Consider the following 21,431-nt stretch of genomic DNA (forward strand, 5'->3'; position numbering starts at 1 on the left):
GGCAGAAAGACTGAGCTACTGAAGGTATGAGTTTATCTGTCAGATCCAGGGCTTTTGGCAGATTAATGAATACAGGATCTCTATTTTGTTCTTGCAGCCTACCCATATCTCCTCTTCCTCACAGCCGCCAGTAGTGCTGTCCTACCTACACAGAAGTCTGTGACTTCTTCAGATGTGGAATAAATAGGAAGATCTGATAAGCCTGTAAAATGATCATATGTTGATGCAAATGTTTTTTGGTGGTGGTAAAACCACACTACCACCTTCAAAAGTTTATGATCCTGTGACACCTGATGTACCCTCTCTTCTTGTTTTGCTTGTTCTACGCTTCTTTCATGAGGTCTTAGCCACCTGGCCAGGTTTTCCTATGTGACCATGCCACAGATTTTCCACCAGTCCAACTTGGAAGGTGTTGAATCCAGATTTTACATGTTATGACTCAAGGATTTCATCTTTCAAGACACAAATCCCGAGATGTTACAAGTCACAGTGTCAGCTGTTTACTTCCTACGCTGCTGGTGTCATTCTCTCTAATCTTCCCCTAAAAAGAAAGCTGAAGTCATAATTGAAGCTACCTGAGCTTTCAAGCACAGGTTTTAAGATCATCCCACCCTAGTTCATTGTTGCCTTTCTTTTTCTCCCTTTTGGGTCACTTTTCTACATTCTTTCCTTCACCAGGTTTCGTCCAATTTCTGTGTTCCGGGAAGCAAATGAGGATGAAAGTGGCTTTACGTGCTGTGCATTCTCTGCACGGGAGCGATTCCTAATGCTGGGCACTTGCACTGGGCAGCTGAAGCTCTACAATGTTTTCAGTGGGCAGGAGGAGGCCAGTTACAACTGTCATAACTCTGCCATCACACACCTTGAGCCATCCAGGGTGAGGAGTCAAAGACCTCATCTGAACATTGAGTTCCTGTGGTTTAAACCTTGTCCTGTTTTTGCTCCATATGGATTACATGGACCCAAAGCACATCTTCTGGCTAGCATGCAGCATAGCCTACAAAAATACTAGCAGAATAACAGTGGAACAGTTTTTGTTCTCCTCCCTTAGAATTATATAAATCCTTCCTTTTACCTAACAGATAGCACAGGAGGGATGCAGTAGTGTTGTGTCTGCATAGATAACCTGTGTTTGTTAAGCTGACAAAGAGGGCTATTGAAGTGGCTTTGTATATGTATAGGAGAAACACAAGATGCTGTAACAAAGAACTTTCCTTTAGAAACCTGACGTGCAAGGATTTAGGAAGAAATTAAAAAAAAAAAAAGTAAGTAGCGTTCTCTTCACTCACAGGGCATTGGAGCTTAGGCAAGGATTACCCCCTTCTCATCTCATACATCATAATGTATAGCTCCTTTAGATGGCCATAACATTTTTGAGGAATATTGTATAGTGGTATAATTTACCACCTGATCACCATTCCTGAGTAGTGCAGTGAGAAAGGGTCCTTTTGAGCACTTCTTAAACCCCTGTTGTACATAATGAGAAAATACACTTGTGTAGCAATAACTCCAGTTTGTATTGATCTGCTGTTCTCTCGCACCATTGGGCTACAGGATGGATCTTTACTGCTAACATCTGCTACGTGGAGCCAACCATTGTCTGCGCTGTGGGGGATGAAATCTGTCTTTGACATGAAGTAGGTACTCTTTGATAGTCTGAAATGCACAAAATTGAAGAAGAACCTTTAAATGTACCCAAAAACCCCTGGAATGGCAAACTGCAAAAATGTATTCAAGTACTTGGCAGTTGAGAGCTGCTATGTGCTAGGAAATCTATTCCAACTAGGGCTGTCAAACAATTAAAAAAATTAATTATGATTAATCACAAGATATAAAAAAATCATGATTAATTGCAGTTTTAACCACACTGTTGATAATACAATACCATTTATTTAAATATTTTGGATGTTTTCTGTATTTGCAAATATATTGATTTCAGTAACAACACAGAATACAAAGTATACAGTGCTCATTTTATATTTCTACACCGCTACCTCGATATAACGCCGAATTTGGATATAACGTGGTTAAGCAGTGCTCCGGGGGGGGGGGCTGCGCACTCCGGTGGATCAGAGCAAGTTCAATATAACACTGTTTCACCTATAACGGTAAGATTTTTTGGCTCCCACGGACAGCGTTATATCGAGGTAGAGGTGTATTACAAATATTTGTACTGTAAAAAAGATAAAAGAAATAGTACTTTTCGGTTCACCTCATACAAGTACTGTAGTGCAATCTCTTTATTGTGAAAGTGCAACTTACAAATGTAGAATTTTTTTACATAAATGCACTCAAAAACAAAACAATGTAAAACTTTAGAACCTACAAGTCCACTCAGTCCTACTTCTTGTTCAGCCAATCACTAAGACAAATAAGTTTGTTTCTTTGTATTTTGTCAAATCTGCAGTTCAAGTGTTCTTAGATCAAAGAACATGTGCTGGGTTGTCACCTGAGACTGCCATAACACGAAATATATGGCAGACTGTGGGTAAAACCACAGAGCAGGAGACCTACAATTCTGCCCCAAAGAGTTCCATCACAAATGTAATTTAGTGCATTATTTTTTTAATGAGCATCATCAAAATGGAAATGTGTCCTCTGAAATGGTGGCTGAAGCATGAAGGGGCATATGAGTGTTTAGCATATCTAGCACGTAAATACCTTGCAACACAAGCTACAAAAGTGCCATGCAAACACCTGTTCTCGCTTTCAGGTGACGTAAATAAGAAACAGACAGCATTATCTCTCGTAAATGTACTGTTCTTTTGTTTATCCTTTTTACAGTGCAAATATTTATAATAAAAAAATTAAGTGAGCACAGTATACTTTGTATTCTGTGTTGTAATTTCAATATATTTTGAAAATGTTGAAAAAAATCTAAAAATAAGAAATTTAAATTGGTATTCTATTATTGTTAAACAGCACAATTAAAACTGTGATAAATTGCCATTAATTTTTTAATAGAATTAATTTGTATTGAGTTAATCACTTGGGTTAACTGCAGTCAATTGACAGCTCTCATTCCAACAAAGGTGTGAGTTTGGGGCAATGGGGGAAACCCCACCAGACTCCATATACTCTGAGACATTAACAACTTTTTTTTATAAAAAGAGAAAATACTTAGAGCACGATATGTACATTACACTAAATCTGGCTCTCTTAAGAGAGCATTTTATACTCAAAGGCCAAAGTAAGGAACATTTCAGCTCCTGGTTTCTTAGTAGAGTCATTGATGTGCATCCTGAAAGCAAGCTTCTGAATACTGCTTCAGTTTTAGAGATAAGGGAAAAGGAATCTTACCTATCCCGAGATTTTGTAGAAGACAGATCACAGAGTATTGACTACTTTAAAATAATCAAACAAAATCAGAACAATTAAAAGTTATCAGGAAACCAGTTAAATGAAATAACTTCAAAGGGGGAAAATGGTAGTGTTATTGTGTAAAAGGAAAGTGCAACATAACTATGACCAGAGCATTCAAATTTTTAGTGTTTGAATAAAAAAATCTGGCTCTGTTCCTATGTTGCTGTGTCTTCATCACTTCATTGGATGCAGATAGCCTTACTGTTCTATTTGCCTGGAGGATATTTACTTGAGACAGATGAGTTAAATAGTGATTTTGATAAAAAGCAAATAAGTAGCATTTTTTTTGTGTTTTGCTTCATTGGTAAATTATCAGGACAATCTTTTAAGGCTGGCTACTGAAAAAGTGTAGCATAGTAATTTGCATGGTAAATTTTGCATTACAGATGGATACTGTAAACATGGCAAAGTTAAATTCATTTCAATATTAACCATTCTTAGTCCCTTTAGAAAACAGAAGGGAGAGATTCCCATCTCTCAAAGGTTTAACCTTTGCCCACTAGACTATGAGGAATAGCATTAACTTTTTAATGTGACCATGTTTAAATTAACTGGAAGGCATGTTATGTCAGGAAATTTTATATGCTCAAATCTATGCATGTGGTAATTTTACAGTTCCCCCTAGCCTTCTTTAGCAAATATAATGTCACCTCTTGTCTTCTTGAGCAGCTGCAGTTAATGCTCTGAGGTGACTTTTGATCACAAGTTGCCTTGCTGATGTGTTTCACAGCTGTACTGTTTGTGACTGTGGATAGGAAATACTCTTCTGTCAAATGGACAACTCCCAGCTGGTGTGCACATTTTAGCACTGCCATTTGCTGTGGTCAGTGGAGCAGAGAATGCGCTTTCAGGTTTTATTTCTTGTGTGTTAAAAATTGTAACCTCTGCCAGAAGTATTTCCACAGTGTGTCTGATTCAGAATAGACAGTCTGAATCTGCTGCTCATTGACCTCGTCACTGATTGTTTTTGTGCAGGCATTCCTTCCCAGATGATCACTATGTGGAGTTCAGCAAGCACTCTCAGGATAGGGTCATTGGCACAAAAGGGGACATTGCCCACGTAAGTACCAGTGGAAATTGATTCCTTGAAGCCATGACAAGGTTATTGTCCCGCCCATACCATCTGTTAACTGATATGGGTACTGTGGAGCTGTATGTAACTGGCAAACTAAAAGGCTTTACAGGAACAGCTTCAAAAGTGTAGATTAGCTTATTCACTGCATTTAAAAGCATTGGGATAACCTGAATATTGAGTTAGGCTGTAATGCTGAATGGTATGCCACCTGCCTTTTAGACATACTGTGTCTCTAATTGTATTGGGCATATCTAGTATCTGGCCTGATGAGCCATTCATTTGAGAGATGTTCTCCAGGGAATTTTACTGGAACACATGCAACTGTGAAGAAGTTATGGCAGCTTTTTATAAATGAAAGGTTTTGCCATGAAGAGTACTTAACCAGCAGTTGAGGGAAATGGGATATTGGAAGTTTTCCAGCAGGAATGTACAGAATGAGCTCATTTTACAGTGCCAGATAAATTGGTTTAAATTATCTCTGTGTATTCTGCATAATACTCTTTGAGCATTTTGCACATATCAGGCCATGAAAATCCTGCAATCTGAGGGGTTCCTCTCCTTTTTTGAAGGTCACAGTGCTAGACAGAATTCATTACAGGGATTATCTCACCTGAAGAAACGTTGATAAAAAATGTCACAAAGCCTACTTATTCAGATTGTTCATCATTTTCCTTGCCACTCTTGCTAATTTTCATGTACATTTTTGTTTAAACAAATCAGTTATTCATCCTTGTAGAGCTCTTCCAGTGTTTTGGCACGCCAGGGAAATCAAATCTGAGTTTGCAATGTGACCATCTGGCAACAAATTGATATCCAAAAAACACAGGCTTATGGCTTCATTGCAGGGTCAGAAGGAAACTAGGCTGTGAGAAATACCTCTGAGAAAATAGTCACAGGCACAAAAAGTATGAAAGTTTTGTCTTTGGTTGTGAAAATCCTCTCAGGGAAATAAGGGCACAGTTTAGCGAGGCCATGTAGTGTATGTAATTGCCAGTAACTTGAACTCCTTCTCTCCTATATTTCAGGGTTTTCTTCACTGTGTGCTAATGGACTCTTTCTTTGCTTGTTGCCTATAAATATCACCACCTTTAAAATTAGTTTAAATATTTCTGGAGCAGATTGGCTAAATGTTGCCTTCGTCTAAAACTTTGCAACCTATTTTTCAAAACTGGGTTAGTTTTCTAGTACCAACCTCACGCTTGTTAAACATGTTAGAGAGCCCCAGATGAGCTAAGCATTGTCCAAATATATGGGGAAACACAGATTCTGGCCTGGAGAACTCTATCTGAACGTTTGATGCCTTGGAATGGAGAGTCTGACATTGGCAAGCTCTCATTTGTGATGCATAAGGAAAGCTAGGGTGAGAGGGATCACCAAAAACATTCTGGAAGGGATGGTACATAGTGTTCTTGGGCACTGATAGAACTACAAATCTTAACTAATCTTTCTCTTTCTTTTTAATCTAAAAGATCTATGATATTCAGACTGGCAACAAGCTATTGACTCTGTTTAACCCAGATCTTGCCAACAACTACAAGAAGAACTGTGCCACCTTTAACCCCACAGATGACCTTGTCCTAAATGATGGGGTGCTCTGGGATGTCCGCTCTGCACAGGCCATCCACAAGTTTGACAAATTCAACATGACCATCAGTGGAGTTTTTCATCCTAATGGGCTAGAGGTCATAGTCAATACAGAGATTGTATCCTTTTACCTCAGTTATAACACTAATGCACTGGAAACATAAAAACCTTGGACTGACAAACAGGTGGTCGGATTGCAGCAGCCTGTATAACTGTCTGGCTGCCTCATAGGATAAGGAGAAATAGAATTTCACAGACTGTGGTAGTAACCGAAGCTTTAATACATAAGTTAAATAGGGTGAGCATAGGAATTATGCAGGTTAGATCAATAGTCCATCTAAACCAGGTGTTCTCAATTTTTTTTTGGATGAGGACCCATTTACAAATGTTTAGGGCCTGTCGCAACCCAGTAAGTAGTCTAGGGGTGGAGGCTCTGGGATGGTTTTGGTTGGATCCTGCCCTTTTGGAGCCTTGGGTCATGCCCAGCACTCACCCACAGTGGCTGCTTCTGCATGTCTTGTGTTGTGGGTCTGGCTGGGCTTAGCTCTGCGCTCTGGGTGTTGCAACCTCCAGGGCTGCAATGCTGCTCATGTTTGGCCCTTCCCTCCCCCCCCGACTTGACAAAATTTGTGTGAGTGGAGTTGTGACCTGGCTCATGGGGTTGCAGTGCCATTCACGCAAATGGCCTACCTGGACTCTTGTCATCATGACAGCTGGGTTAAATCTGCGTGGCACTGGAACCCCAGAGGCTGCAGTGCCTGGAGCAGGGAAACGAGCCCAGCCCACTCCATGGGACAGGAGTCACAGGAGCTGCCACTCCACCTTTTGAAACATTCTGACAACCCAATTTTGGTTGAAAAACCCTGATCTTAACCCAGTGCCTGGTGCTTCAGAACATGATGTACCCTCTCTCTCCCCCCACATCCCCCACCCTCCCCAGTGGACACTTAGGGGCTAGCCTATCCATAGGTGAAACTTTTAACTTCGAGGATATTAATTACCTTTGGATAACTGGACATTTGGATTAAAGGTAAATGATGATTTTAGCTGCAGTTTCACACTGAAATGTCTTTCAGTCACTGACCACAATGACAGTCTACATGGGGAGTCAAAGTTCTATACCCAGCTAAAGTGGGGATAATGTTCGATACTTTGGCCTGGTCTACACTACGAGTTTATCTCAAATTTAGCAGCATTAAATCAAATTAACCCTGTGCCTGTCCACACAACGAAGCCCTTTACTTCAATATAAAGGGCTCTTAAAATCGATTTCTGTACTCCTCCCCGATGAGGGGAGTAGCGCTGAAATTGACATTGCCATTTCGCACTAGGGTTAGTGTGGCCGCAATTTGATGATGTTGGCCTCCTGGAGCTATCCCACAGTGCACCATTGTGACCGCTATGGACAGCAATCTGAACTCGGATGCACTGGTCAGGTAGAAAGGAAAAGCCTTGCGAACTTTTGAATTTTATTTCCTGTTTGTCTAGCGTAGAGCACTGATCAGCACAGGTAACGGTGCAGTCCCAGAATCAAAAAAGAGCTCCAGCATGGACTGTATGGGAAATACTGAATGTGATCCTCTGTATGGGGAGATGAATCTGTTCGATCTGAACTCTGTTCCAAAAGACGAAATGCTAAAACATTTGAAAAAATCTCCAAGGCCATGATGGACAGAGGCCACAACAGGGACTCAATACAGTGCTGCATGAAACTTAAGGAGCTGAGGCAAGTGTACCAGAAAGCCAAAGAATCAAATGGACACTCACGGAGGGAGGGGTGACTGACGACTGTAGCTATCCCACAGTTCCCGCACTCTCCAAAAACCATTTGAATTCTGGGCTGAGCTCCCAAAGCCTGAAGGGTCAAAAACATTGTCGCGGGTGGTTCAGGGTATATGTTGTTAGCCGCACGGTTGGGCCGTGAGAGCAAAGAGAAAAAAAATCATTTCTCGCCTTTTTTCAATGTCACCCTATGTCTGCTGGATGCTGCTGGCAGACATGGTGCTGCAGCGCTACACAGCAGCATCCCCTTGCCTTGCGGACGGCAGACGGTACGGTATGACTGGTATCCGTCATCGTCATCCCGTGGGTGCTCCTGGCTGGCCTCGGTGAGGTTGGCCGGGGGTGCCTGGGCAAAAGTGGGAATGACTCCAGGTCATTCTCTTCTTTAAGTTTTGTCTAATGGAGATTCAGTCCTGCCTGGAATATCATGGCAGCTGGAGGTTTCTGCCTCAGGCTGCTCTCTCAGTCAGCAGCATCGTGCAGTCGTGCCTACCCCTAGCCTACTCCTTGCTACCAGGGCTCACAATCAGATACTTAGACCTCTACTTTTTGCTGCAAATAAAAAAATTAAGCTGCCATTTAGAACTGTCACCCAACATACATATCCTGGGACATTTTGTATTTTACCAGTGTCAACCAAAGGCCCACGCACAAATAGAGATTCAGTCCTGCCTGTACTTCTATCCTAGTGCTTATCACAGATTCCCATTTTCAGCTATAGACTGAGCAAGTGCAGAATGGTGGTTCACTCTACTTTGCTGTAAGCCAGCCGCCCTCCTCTCCCCGCTTTGATCTCTGCTTGCAGAGGCAATAAAGTCAGTGTTTCTTATTCATGCATTCTTTATTACTTCATCACACAAATGAGAGGATAACTGCCATGGTAGCCCAGAAGGAGTGGGGGAGGAGGGAAGCAATGGGTGGGGTTTTTGCAGGGGCACCCCCTGGAATGGCATGCAGTTCATCATTTCTGCGGGATGCCTGGGGCTCTGACCCAGAGTGGCCATTTGCCTCTCTGGTTCTTTAGTAGGCTTGCCTATATTCTAGGCAGGACTGACTCTCCATCAGACAAAACTTAAAGAAGAGAATGACCTGGGGAGTCATTCCCATTTTTAAAAAAGAACAGGAGTACTTGTGGCACCTTAGAGACTAACAAATTTATTTGAGCATAAGCTTTCGTGGGCCACAGCCCACTTCTTTGGATGCACAGAATGGAACATATGTTGAGAAGATATATATGTACACATACAGAGATCATGAAAAAGTGGGAGCTGTCTAACCAACTCTGAGAGACCAGTTAAGTAAGAAAAAAACTTTTGAAGTGATAATCAAGATAGCCCAGTACCGACAGTTTGATAAGAAGTGTGGGAATCTGTCTCCTCTTGTAAGTATTCTCATACTTCTTATCAAACTGTCTGTACTGGGCTATCTTGATTATCTTTTTGCGGATACAGACTAACATGGCCGCTACTCCGATTCCCATTTTTGTCCAGGCGCCCCCGACCGACCTCACCGAGGCCAGCCAGGAGCACCCATGACAGCAGCAGACGGTACAGTATGACTGGTAAAAATCTTCGTCAACTTGCAAAGCAGCAGACGGTACAGTAGGGCTGGTAACGATCTTTGCTAACTTGCAAAAGGCAAGGGGATGCTGCTGTGTAGCACTGCAGTACCGCGTCTGTCAGCAGCATCCAGTAGACATATGGTGACAGTGAAAAAAGGCTGAACGGGCTCCATGGTTGCTGTGCTATGGGTCTGCCCAGGCAATCCAGGGAAAAGGGCGCAAAATGATTGTCTGCCGTTGCTTTCATGGAGGGAGGATTGACTGACGACATTTACCCATAACCACCCGCAACAAATTTTTGGCCCCATCAGGCATTGGGATCTCAACCCAGAATTCCAATGGGCGGGGGAGACTGCGGGATCTATGGGATAGCTACCCACGGTGCAAGGCTCCGGAAGTCGACGCTAGCCTCGGTACATGGATGCACACTGCCAAATTAATGTGCTTAGTGTGGTGGCGTGCACTCGACTTTATACAGTCTGTTTCCAAAAATTGACTTCTGTAAAATCGGAATAATCCCATATTGTAGACATACTCTTTCACTCAATGCATCCTTGTTTCCGATCTGACACACAAATCCTCATCCCCACATCATTTTGTTTGCCTTTTTCAAGCTTTTTTTGTTTTACTGAATTTTGTGTCTAAATAAAAAGTTCTGTGTCATTTAACACGTGACCCACAAGCTTCAATCCTCTTCACATAATTTGTTGGCATAGTGGTGGCTAATAGAGAGTTTTTGTCTGTACTATTATTTACTAGGCTATCGATTAATAACAGTTAACTCACGCGATTAACTCATAATTTAACCATGATTTAAAAGAATCACACTGTTGTACAATAGAATACTGGTTGAAATTTATTAAATATTTTTGGATGTTTTTCTACATTTTCAAGTATATTGATTTCTATTACAGCACAGAATACAAAGTGTACAGTACTCACTTTATATTATTGTTTTGATTACAAATATTTGTACTGTAAAAATGTTAAAAGATAATATTTTAAAGTCACCTCATACAAGTACTGTAGTGCAATCTCTTTATCATGAAAGTGTAATTTACAAATATAGATTACGTTTGTTACATAACTGCACTTAGAAACAAAATAATGTAAAACTTTAGAGCCTAGAAGTCCACTCAGTCCTACTTCTTGTTCAGCCAATTTCTAAGACAAGCAAGTTTGTTTACATTTACGGGAGATACTGCTGCTGGCTTCTTATTTAAAATGTCACCTGAAAGTGAGAACAAGAGTTCACATGGCACTTCTATAGCTGGTGTTGCAAGGTATTTACATCCCAGATATGCTGAACATATGTGTACCCTTCATGCTTCGACCACCATTCCAGAGAACATGCTTCAATGCTGGTGATGCTCATTAAAAAAACAATGCATTAATTACATTTGTGACTGAACTCCTTGGGGGAGAATTGTATGTCTCCTGTTTTTGTTTTACCTGCATTCTGCCATGTATTTCATGTTATAGCAGTCTCGGATGATGACCCGGCACGTGTTTAAGAACACTTTCACAGCAGATTTGACAAAATGTAAAGAAGATTCCAATCTGAGATTTCTAAAAGTAGCTACAACACTCAACCCAAGGTTTAAGAATCTGAAGTGCCGTCCAAAATCTGAGAGGGACAAGGTGTGGAGCGTGCTTTCAGAAGTCTTAAAAGAGCAACACTCAGATGTGGAAACTACAGAAGCCAAACCACCAAAAAAAAAAAAAAAAAAAAAAATCTTCTGGTGGCATCTGACTCAGATGATGAAAATGAACATGTGTCGGTCTGTTTTGCTTTGGATTGTTATCGAGCAGAACCCGTCATCTGCATGGACGCATGTCCTCTGGAAAGGTGGTTGAAGCATGAAGGGACATATGACCCTTTAGCACATCTGGCATGTAAATGTTCTGCAATGCAAGCTACAACAGTGCCATGTGAATGCCTTTTCTAATTTTCAGGTGACATTGTAAACAAGAAGCGGGCAGCATTGTCTCCTGCAAATTGTAACCAAACTTGTTTGTCTGAGCGATTGGCTGAAGTTGGACTGAGTGGACTTGTAGGCTCTAAAGTTATATGTTGTTTTATTTTTGAACGCAGTTTGTACATAATTCTACATTTGTGATTTCAATTTTCATAATACAGACATTGCACTACAGTACTTGTACTAGGTGAATGAAAAATATTTCTTTTGTTTTTTACAGTGCAAATATTTGTAATAAAAATAAATATAAAGTGAGCACTGTACACTCTGTATTCTGTGTTGTAATTGACATCAATATGTTTGAAAAAATAGAAAACATCCAAAAATATTTAAATGGCATTCTCTTATTGTTTAACAGCACCATTTTTTTTTTTATTCGCTTGGCAGCCCTATTATGTACCTGTTATTACTGGAGCACAAAGTGGCACTTCTTCCTCTGTGCTAGCTCGTTTAAGTTCAGCTTCATTGAAGTGACTGCTATGCAAAGGTAGCTCTCCAGAGACTCGTTTGTGAGCTTGTTTCAAGCATCATTCTTGAATGTGCTTCTGACTACAAATCTGGATTTGTTCATGTATCATCCGAACATTTGAGAGTACCAGGAGGGAGAGTTTCTTGAAGTTTGGGTATTTTTCTGTGTCCAGATAACGTGTCCAGGATGTCATGATTTTGGTGTTCTTGAATTCATTCTTCAGCATATCAGAGGTCTGCAGGTTGACTAGTTTTAGCTGCAGGGCCCCCTCATCTATTACCGGCAGGACCACGTGGATGTGAGATGAGAAGTCATGCTCAGGTGATATGAAGAAGAGATCATGTACAAAACCAATTACATTCTTTGGCGTGAAAAAAATCTCCAAATTGGGTGCTGAAATTGTCCTGTTGCTGTTAAAGGCAGCTTATCATGAGAGGACTGATCACATCATCTGTCTCCAGTGCTGAACAATGGTTGTGGAATTGAATAAAGCTTTCCAGAGCTCAAATCCATGAGAAATATGTCTAGCTTCTTCTGAAAAGCTTCTAGCTTCTATACAAGGTTGCGGCTTATCTTCTCCTGGCTTTGCAGCTGTACATTCAGGGTATTCAGGTGGTCAAATATGTTGCAAAGAAATGCTGATTTGACCATGAATTCAGTATCTCTAGAAGGAACAGATATTCAGATGCCTCCTTGTGACTGCTCAATAGCTTGAGCCTAGAGCTCGCAGAAGCAGGCCAGTGATGTAGCCTCACCAAGCCAGTGAATATCATTCTGGAGAAGATGATCTTCATGGTTTGCAGAGGGCCCAGCAATCAGCTCACAAGATAGTTTGTTGCGGACTTGAAAACAATCAATTTCATCAGAGCTTTCTCATCAGTCTCCTTATCTTTCAGTTCCCCATTCAACTTGGCACACAGCACGCTTTATGGAAGGCTTTCAGTTGTGATGCTAGTTCCGCTGGTTGTGCTGCCACTTGCCAGCATTGAAGGTTGCCATCTGTTACCAGAAAGCAAAAGTTGCTGAGTGAGAGTCGCTGTTTATCAAACGCTCCATTGATTTTCTTCAAATACGACATCTCCAGGGAAAAATGTTTCCAGGAGCATCAAACTCAAAAGTTCTTCTCAGAAGGTTTGGCTATCAAAGTAGCTCACATTCAAACACAGTTGCGCTATGTCTTTATTGTAATTGATTAGTCAATGGCCACTGACACAAACTCAGCACCTCTCAGACCTTTCAACAATCAATGAAACGCTTCGTCAAAGCCTGGACATGGGCGCAGTGCAGTCGTGTCTGACAGGAACTTGCTTGACAGTGTTCATGATGGCTGCCTTCATCTTCTCATCAGCTTCCACTTCCTGGAGAACAGCCAGCATACACTCTTTGGTTTTGGTTTTGGAATCAGTGAAGGGCTTTGTCTTTCATGCCAGAGTCCAGGCCACTCCTAGAGAAGCAGCCATACCCATCTCCTGTTGTGATGCAGAACTCCATGAGTATCTTACTTCCATAATTGTAAAATGTGATCAGGGAGTCGACCTTTGAATACCTTGTCTCTGAGTTCAAAGGATAATTGTCATTGAAAGTTGAGTGGTTCATATAAAAATGGTATCTCAGGTTGTATTCCTTTATGACAGAAACACACTTGTTGCACATCAAGAACACTGGCTTTACTTTGGCTACATTTGGTAGAACAAATATTCATGATCCATCACATGCCTCTGAGCACCACTCCCCATCTCCCACCCATCCCTATTGCCTGACACCTGCTGGCTTCAGAAGATGCTTTGCAGCTAGGGAGGGAAAGGAGTTGCCTGGCAGGTGAGTTCAGAGCTGGAGCCATGTAGTAGGGCCACCTTTAAAAAGGAAGCCCCAGTGGGGAGCAGGAGGGAACAATGTATGCCCGACAGGCCAAAGGGAAGGCCTCTGCAGGCTGAATGTGGTCCATGGGCTGCCATCTGAATAATGCAGGGTGAGTTCTTGAGGGGTTGTGAAAAGGGACAGTTATTGTGACACCCCGCCCCACCCAGACCTTTCTTAGTGGCATGATGGGAGAGAGGTCTGCAACTGCTTATTTTTTGTAGTATGGGGTTGTAGTGAAAAGTTTGAGAACCAATGCCCTTGTAAAACCCAGTACTTTACTTAAAAACAAAAGTGCCCTGTAAAGCAACTGTGGATGTTCTCATTATCCATATAGATGTCTATACTTCTTGGAATCCTGTTAAACCCTTGGCTTCAGTAATTCTTTGACAGTGAGTTGCAATATTAGTTAATGTATTATCTAAAAAGATTTGTTTTGTTCACTTTTAAATGTTATTGCCATTCAGTTTCATTGGACGTCCCTTGTTGTACTGTTATGAGAGGGTAAACAGGAATGCCTGACCTACCTTCTCTGTACCATTCATTATCTTATGTACTTCAGTCTTGTTCCCTCTTTGAGATGGTTTAGTATTGAGAACAATCTTTTCATGCTTGCATTTCTTGACCCTGATTCCCCCTTCTATTTCTGCTATCCCTTTTGAGCTAGGGTGGCCAGTGTTGACCCAGATAGGGGCAGACCATTGCTTTATATGAAGGCATTATGTTGTCACTTTTGTATCCCATTCCTTATACATTCTAACTTTTTGATTGCTTTTTTTAAAAAAAACACTGCTGTGCATAGAACAGAGGGTTTCTTTGTTTGTTTGTTTGTTTTCCATTGAACTGCCATACTGACAGCAGGACTTTCCTGAATGATTACTTGGTTCTAAATTGACTTGTAGTGAGTGAATAATTCAGATTATTCCTTCCAATGTACATTATCTTGTATTTGACAACATTGAATTTTATCTGCCGTTGTACTGCCTGTTTATCTAGCTTTGTTTAGGACTCTTTGAAGCTCTTCATTAATCTTGAGTGATCTAAAGACTTTTGTCCTCTGCAAATTTTACCTCTTCCTGTGCCCACGTTCATTTGCTCATTAATAAATATTTTTAAAACCGTCCTAGTATAGAACTTTGAGACATCCCCTCTAACTCTTTGGACACACTGAAAATTGACTGTTCCTACCATTTCTGTCTGATAGCCAGTTTCTAATCCAAGATGGAATGTTGCCACTTACCCTACATGCATTAGATTTCTTAACAAAGAATTTTTTTCAAAAATCTTTTATAAACTCAAATTATGTCAACTGGTTCTCCTTCTTATACCTCCTTTAATCTCCTCAAACAATTTGAGTAGATTAGAGGCACCATTTTTCTTCAGAGAAGCCATGCTATATTTGTGTATCTCACCATTCCCGTTTAGGTATTCTATTTTTCGCTGCTGTTCCAGCCAGTTTACTTACCTGATACTGAAGTAGGGATTGCTGGTCTGTAATTCTCACTCCAACACTTTTTTTTAAAGATACACGCAACCTTTTCTCCCCTCCAGTCCTTTGGTACTATAGCTGACTTTAATGATAGATTGTGTATATTTGTTAGCAGTTTAGCATATTCATTCTTAAATTCCTTTGGATTCTAGTCCTAGTAACTTCTTGCACTTTAACTCATCAGTTTGTTCCAGTACTTCTCATTTTAACAGCTTAATCCGATGTCTGTGAAGTGAAAAAAGTAGGTCTGAGGTGGGTACCCCTCCCCAGCATCTTCTGCAGTGAAGTTTGATGCACAGACATAATCTTGGGTTGTGTGCCCTGTCTTTATTCTCTTTACTTGTTTCCTTAACACTGTTAGTTCAGCAGATATAATAGCTCTTTTGCAGGCTTTCTGCTTTCAGTTTAAAGAATTTCTTGTTTGTTTTTGGTTATTTATACTTCAAATTCTCTCCTAGCCCTTCTGACTTGCAGCTTACACTTTACCTGCCTTAGGGCTTGTCTACATCAGAAAGTTGCAGCGCTGGTGAGGGAGTTACAGCACTGCAACTTAGGAGGTGTACACATCTGCAGGGCACCACCAGCGCTGCAACTCCCTGTTTGCAGCGCTGGCCGTACTCCCGTTTTGTCTCGGGTGTAGAGGATCCAGCGCTGGTGATCCAGCGCTGGTAATCAAGTATAGACACTTACCAGCACTTTTCTTGACCTCCGTGGAATAAGCAGGTATCCCAGCATACCTTAGGAAGCCTCTGGTAATCAAGCTGGTCTCCTTCCCCGGCTTGCTCTCGCGTTCCCCGAACCCCGAGCAAGCAGGTCTCCTTCCCTGAGGTTTGCTGGGTGGTTCCGGGAACGCGAGAGCAAACCGCGGCGAAGCTGGTCTCCTTTCCCGGTTTGCTCTCGCGTTCCCCGAACCCCCCTTGAAGCCACCCAACAGCGCTGCAGTGTGGCCACATCTAACACCACTTGCAGCGCTGGTTGCTGTAAGTGTGGCCACTCTGCAGCGCTGGCCCTATACAGCTGTACTAATACAGCTGTAACAACCAGCGCTGCAAAATTTTAGATGTAGATATGGCCTTAGTTTAGTCTCCATCTGGAAGGCAACATGTTCTAATGGATAGGGCACTAAACTGAGAGTCAGGAGACCTGGGTAACATTCCTAGCTCTGCCAGTGACCTGCTGTGAAACATTTCAGCAAGTCCATCTTACCCCTGTACTTCAATTTCACAATCTGAAGGTAATGATACTGACTTTATTTGGTGAAGTGCTTTGAGTGTCATGGCTGAAAAACACTATTTAAGAGAGGATTATTTATTTATTTCTAATGGCTTCACACTTCTATTTTCTGAAGGACACCTCTGAAACTGTTGAGCTTTGCCATTTAACTGTACTGTCTGTCATTTGTGTTTTATTCTTGTCCTCTTGATTCTTTTTTGCTTAATGGTTTGGTATGTTTAAATAACCTACATGTTGAGTTCTAGAATTTTAATTTCCTTTTACTTCTCACTAGCTGCTTTTATTTAATTCAATTTTTTTAATCCTCCTCAAGTTTATTATTTGGTCTAGTCTTTGGTATGATTATTTCCTTGAGGATTTGGAACTTATGTTACGGTGACTCTTGCTTAATGGCTCAACTGTAGTTACTACTTTAATCAACTCCTGTGTGTTGCTGTCCGTGACTTAAAACTAAGTCTTTCCTCTTGTGTTTTAGCACTGTCTGTTCCAAGAAGCAATCCATTTATGGAGTCAAGAAATTGCCTTACCCTTCCTTGTCTTGTTGTGACATTTGACCAATTTATGTGTAGGTGATTGAAGTTACCTATTATAATTTTTTAGACTTAGGTGCTTTGTTGTCCCTCACATTATGTTCTTTACTATTAACCTTCACATTTAAAAAAATTATTATTTGTGTTATTTTGATGTGAGAATTGTATTGGTATATGTTCTGCTGTGTGGTCCTCTGTACTAAGAAATCTTGTCTTGAGATTCTGTAGTGGTCTTTTTTAGATATATTGCTATCATATAATCTTCCTTTCTCATATAGCCTGTTGCCAGGTCTTACAATATCACATTACTTATTGCCATTCTATCATGTTTCAATAATGTCTTTGATGTCAAGGCCACTTTCTATTGTCAGGCATTTTAGTTCACTTGTTTTTTGCTTTTAAGCATATGTACTGGTGTATTATGCCATTGTATAGTTTATTTTTGGCCTTGTACCTCTTTTTACTCCTTAGTCTGATCCCCTGTTACTCTTCCAGAATTTTGCCTCTGTGATCTCAGCTAGTCACTTCTTCAGTGCAGCTGTATTTCTATTCTTTACTGGTTACAGAATTTCCTTCGTGTTTGTCCCAACTGCTCATCAGATATTGTGGCTTTTCCCCAGCTCCTACTTCAAATAAGACCCCAAAGCCTTGTTAATTTTCTCTGTCCTCAGGTTGGTTCCATTTTTGTTAGTGGAACCTATTGTTCTGCATAGGCTGTCCCTTCCCTCCACATTCCCTAGCATCTAATAAGTGTAAGCTCCTCCACTCTTCTCCATGCTCTCACCTATACACTGAGATTTTGAAATCAGGCCTGCCAAGTTGGCCCAGTTTTTAGAGAGAGAGGCTATGGAGGCCACCCCCCAATTTAACTTCCAGGATGACTTCTCTGTCTCTCTTACCAATATGGCACGTCTTATGAGCAAATCTCCAGCATTTGCTATAAGTCTGTCCAGATGTCTCTTTACCTGCACATTCAAGAGCCAAATTTCATGATCACCACATGCTGAACTGTTGATATTTCTAGTTATTTAATCTGTAACCCCATCTCTTGGAGTGACTGCCATGGTGAGTAAGAAATAATAGTGGGTTCCAACTAGGGAAATTTGTTCTTCTCTTCCACATTGGCTTCATTGGGAGACTGGCTTTCTCAGCTGGAGTTTTGGGGCAGCTAATTCTGAGGTGGGTTCAGTTTTCAGTGTTTTGTCTCTAAATATTTCTGTCTATTTGAATAATTCTAGTCTCAGGGTGCTGCATTTGGCCATAAGGCAAGCAGTCACACATTCTGCATTCTGTGCAGTAAACTGGATGCCCTTCATCTTGATCTGCTGCTGACATTCTACTACATCTCTACCCTGATATAACGCTGTCCTCGTGAGCCAAAAAATCTTACCGTGTTATAGGTAAAACCACATTATATCGAACTTTCGAATTCGTGTTCTTTTGGGTCACATTATATCGGGTGTACCATAATTTAAGCAGGAGTTTTTCCTCTGTGTATAACATTGAATGAACTAATTTAGAAGCTTACCTGCCTCAGTACCAGACTTTCACTTGGGCCACACTTCCTGTGGTAACTCTCAGTGGTGCTCTCCATGCAAGTGCAACTCCTTTCTGTTTTCATTGCGAAGGTTCTTACATCTCTGTAGTCTTGGTGGTAAGACACTGGTTATGTTAAAGATTGGGTGAGATGGGGGTGGGGTGGGGAGTTAAGACTTTCAGAAAGGGAGGCAGGAGAGGAGAGGGAAATATGGACCTCTCCAGCAACAGAGGGAGTTGAGAGGGTTTTCTGTTGATGCATGTTATATTCTGCCCTCTCAGGTGTGACTCATAGGTGTTTGTAGTTTTACCATTTTCATTTCATTCAGGGGATCATTTCTCTCCTCACCTAAAACTTCATCGTAACCACCATGCTTAGAGCTGAGGACTTCGTGCAACATGTTTAATTAAATTTTTGTTCATGCTGGAGGTCTGAGTATTTGCCTGACCTGGCAAGTAAGCTTCATTAGTTGGGCACTATTACTCTCCTGTTCACCATGGAATTAAAATGGAAAGTTTGTCGTGTGTTGTTCCTTAATTTCTTTTTTCAGTGGGATCTTCGAACGTTCCATTTGTTGCACACGGTACCAGCATTGGATCAGTGCCGTGTAGTCTTCAACTACACTGGCACAGTTATGTATGGAGGTAGGATGTCCCTGAGTATTGCACCATGGTATTGTTGTTCTCCTCAATCTCCTTGGAATTGAAGCCAGGGTAGGGGTGTTCTTTTCCTCATGTTCATGGTAAAGCAGACAAATGGAAACTTTTTCCAGCCAATGGCTGTACTTCGTAACTTACATGAGGAACGAGTGCTGTAATTGGCTTCAGTCATTTTTAAGGGAAGTTGCAACTCATAAAAGCTACAGTGAATCATTGCATGGTGGGGACCTGTAGTGTCCACCAACTCTTTAGGGTGCTGTTTAAAACTTCACTGGCTACACTTTATCCGTCCCTGTAGTAGTGGTATCTAATTTAACAGTGTGGAACTTAACTGTCAGTGGAGTGCCTATTAATCTGACGCTTCTGAATAGAGCAGTATGTTAAGGATACATGGCCACTGAACTTCAGTTGCGTTCCTCAAGGGGAATCTGAACCACTGGTTTTAGCAGTTTCTGGGGATTTTGGAACATAAGGAAATATACTGGCCACTTTTGCAGATTATGATATGATGGTCATATTATCAGATTATGATGCAGTTTGCTTCCTTTGGAGTACATTAAGTTGTAATCCTCTAGAAAGCAGAGACTCTTTGGGCCGTGGGCAAGTTGCCTTAAGGAATGAACACCCACTCAACCACGTTAAAAGAACATTAAGTTGCAATGTCAAGTAGTCCAAAGTTAGGAAATGCCACAGTTAAGATGGTCTGTGCAATGTTAATTTGGTCCCCTTTGCATATGCATTATGATAGCTTTTAATTACATTCCCTAGTCATGAATTCAGAATCTCCTGTTCTAACAATTAGATGTTCTCCTTTCCCCTGCTCAGAAGAGACCCAAGGGTCCTGACTCCAAATCCTCTGCCCATAACTTGTAGGGAGAAATTTAAAAAAAAAATCTGTTTATTTAGTAAATTTTAATAGGAGGCACAAAGAAAAGTTAGGCACTCTACTCCCACCAAAGGTCAATAGAAGTTGGGCATCAAACTCCATTTGTGCCTTTTGAAAATTTGTAATGCAGTGCAAAACTTTGGCTTGTAATGATTAGGGAAAGAATCTGCTTCCATTTATTTGCTAATCTTCGTAACCTTCAGTGTGGTGAAAGACAACTTGGGAACAGTACTTGTTGGTTAAATGGGGTTTTACCAAATTATTAAAAGCAAAAACCTAAAAAAAAAAAAAAAAAAATCATAGTATTGTGTGGACCCTGACAGGATCATAAAATGATTAGAAGTAGCATTGTAAATGGGACATGGACTTGCCTAATAGTCTTTCCCTTGTCAGCTATGTTGCAGGCGGATGATGAAGATGACCTACTGGAGGAGAGGATGAGAAGCCCCTTTGGCTCATCCTTCAGGACATTCAATGCAACGGACTATAAACCTATAGGTGAGGATGAAGATGCAGTTCCCAGGGGTTGCTTTGTGGGTTTGGTGCAGGTTGACATAAATTTTTCTTTATTTAACCCCACCTGTTACCTCCCCACAGTATCTTATGAAAACAAATTCTGCTTAATATACCCTGTTCCAAGCATGAACTTCATCTTCAACACTAAACTAGCTTGAGTTAGAATTTCTGCTCCAGTACATGATTTCTTCTCTTCACTCACTCTGTGGCCTACAGTCATCAGTTCTGGTTTTCCTTCCACCAAGTCAGACATGAATCTGAGAAATAGTCGGTGGTATGGCCTAGGCTTTAATTGCACAGCTTCATGAAAGAGCCCATTTTTCTCCCCTACATTCCCCTCTCCCATCAGGATTTGTTCCTATCTCTAGTTTAGATATCTGTCAGTTCAGCCTCCAGCCCACAGCGGTCCTGGAGCTGAGCTCAGTGCAGCAGCAACAGGCATGAGTAAACAAGGCCATGTGCTGAGATGAGAAAAGATGGCGCACACTTCTGTCCATCTCAGTCACTACCTCATTGGAAGTTGAGGGGCCAACTTGGTCTCCCCTCTTCACAGAAAACCCAGTAGCCATACTTGCACACGAGTTGGGGGTGCTCAGTATGAGAACTGACTAGCTCAGTGTTATCAGCTTAGAAATATTCTCCATTCCTGGTTGAAATTAGATAGATGTACTAAACATACTTTTGTTTTAGCTATAGCTGTCCTGCCATGTTTGTATATTGTATATTTGGCAAAGCATTGAATAATCTGCTGGTAACCATTATGTTCACTTTGTGTTGTTTTCTAGCCACCATTGATGTAAAACGGAATATCTTTGATTTGTGCACGGACAGCAAGGATTGCTATTTGGCTGTTATTGAGGTAAAGGATCTGAGATAGTTGGGGAAGAGTAAATACCAGTATTTGTGGCTGT

The 21,431-nt window shown here is 41.2% G+C and overlaps 1 protein-coding gene across 6 annotated transcripts in view; it reads left to right on the plus strand.

Moving 5' to 3' along the window:
- The window catches only part of DCAF1 (DDB1 and CUL4 associated factor 1), a 114,044-nt gene that overhangs the window by 59,111 nt on the left and 33,502 nt on the right, over nucleotides 1–21,431 (plus strand). For all 6 annotated transcript variants that reach the window (XM_030568333.1, XM_030568335.1, XM_030568336.1 and 3 more), the window contains 7 exons: nucleotides 679–877; nucleotides 1,555–1,637; nucleotides 4,339–4,423; nucleotides 5,908–6,141; nucleotides 19,010–19,103; nucleotides 20,398–20,502; nucleotides 21,306–21,379. In XM_030568333.1, the coding sequence (XP_030424193.1) occupies nucleotides 679–877; nucleotides 1,555–1,637; nucleotides 4,339–4,423; nucleotides 5,908–6,141; nucleotides 19,010–19,103; nucleotides 20,398–20,502; nucleotides 21,306–21,379 (874 nt within the window). The remainder of the gene's footprint in view (nucleotides 1–678; nucleotides 878–1,554; nucleotides 1,638–4,338; nucleotides 4,424–5,907; nucleotides 6,142–19,009; nucleotides 19,104–20,397; nucleotides 20,503–21,305; nucleotides 21,380–21,431) is intronic.

This window comes from Gopherus evgoodei, chromosome 7 (genome assembly GCF_007399415.2).
Source record: "Gopherus evgoodei ecotype Sinaloan lineage chromosome 7, rGopEvg1_v1.p, whole genome shotgun sequence".
Classification (NCBI taxonomy): Eukaryota; Metazoa; Chordata; order Testudines; family Testudinidae; genus Gopherus; species Gopherus evgoodei.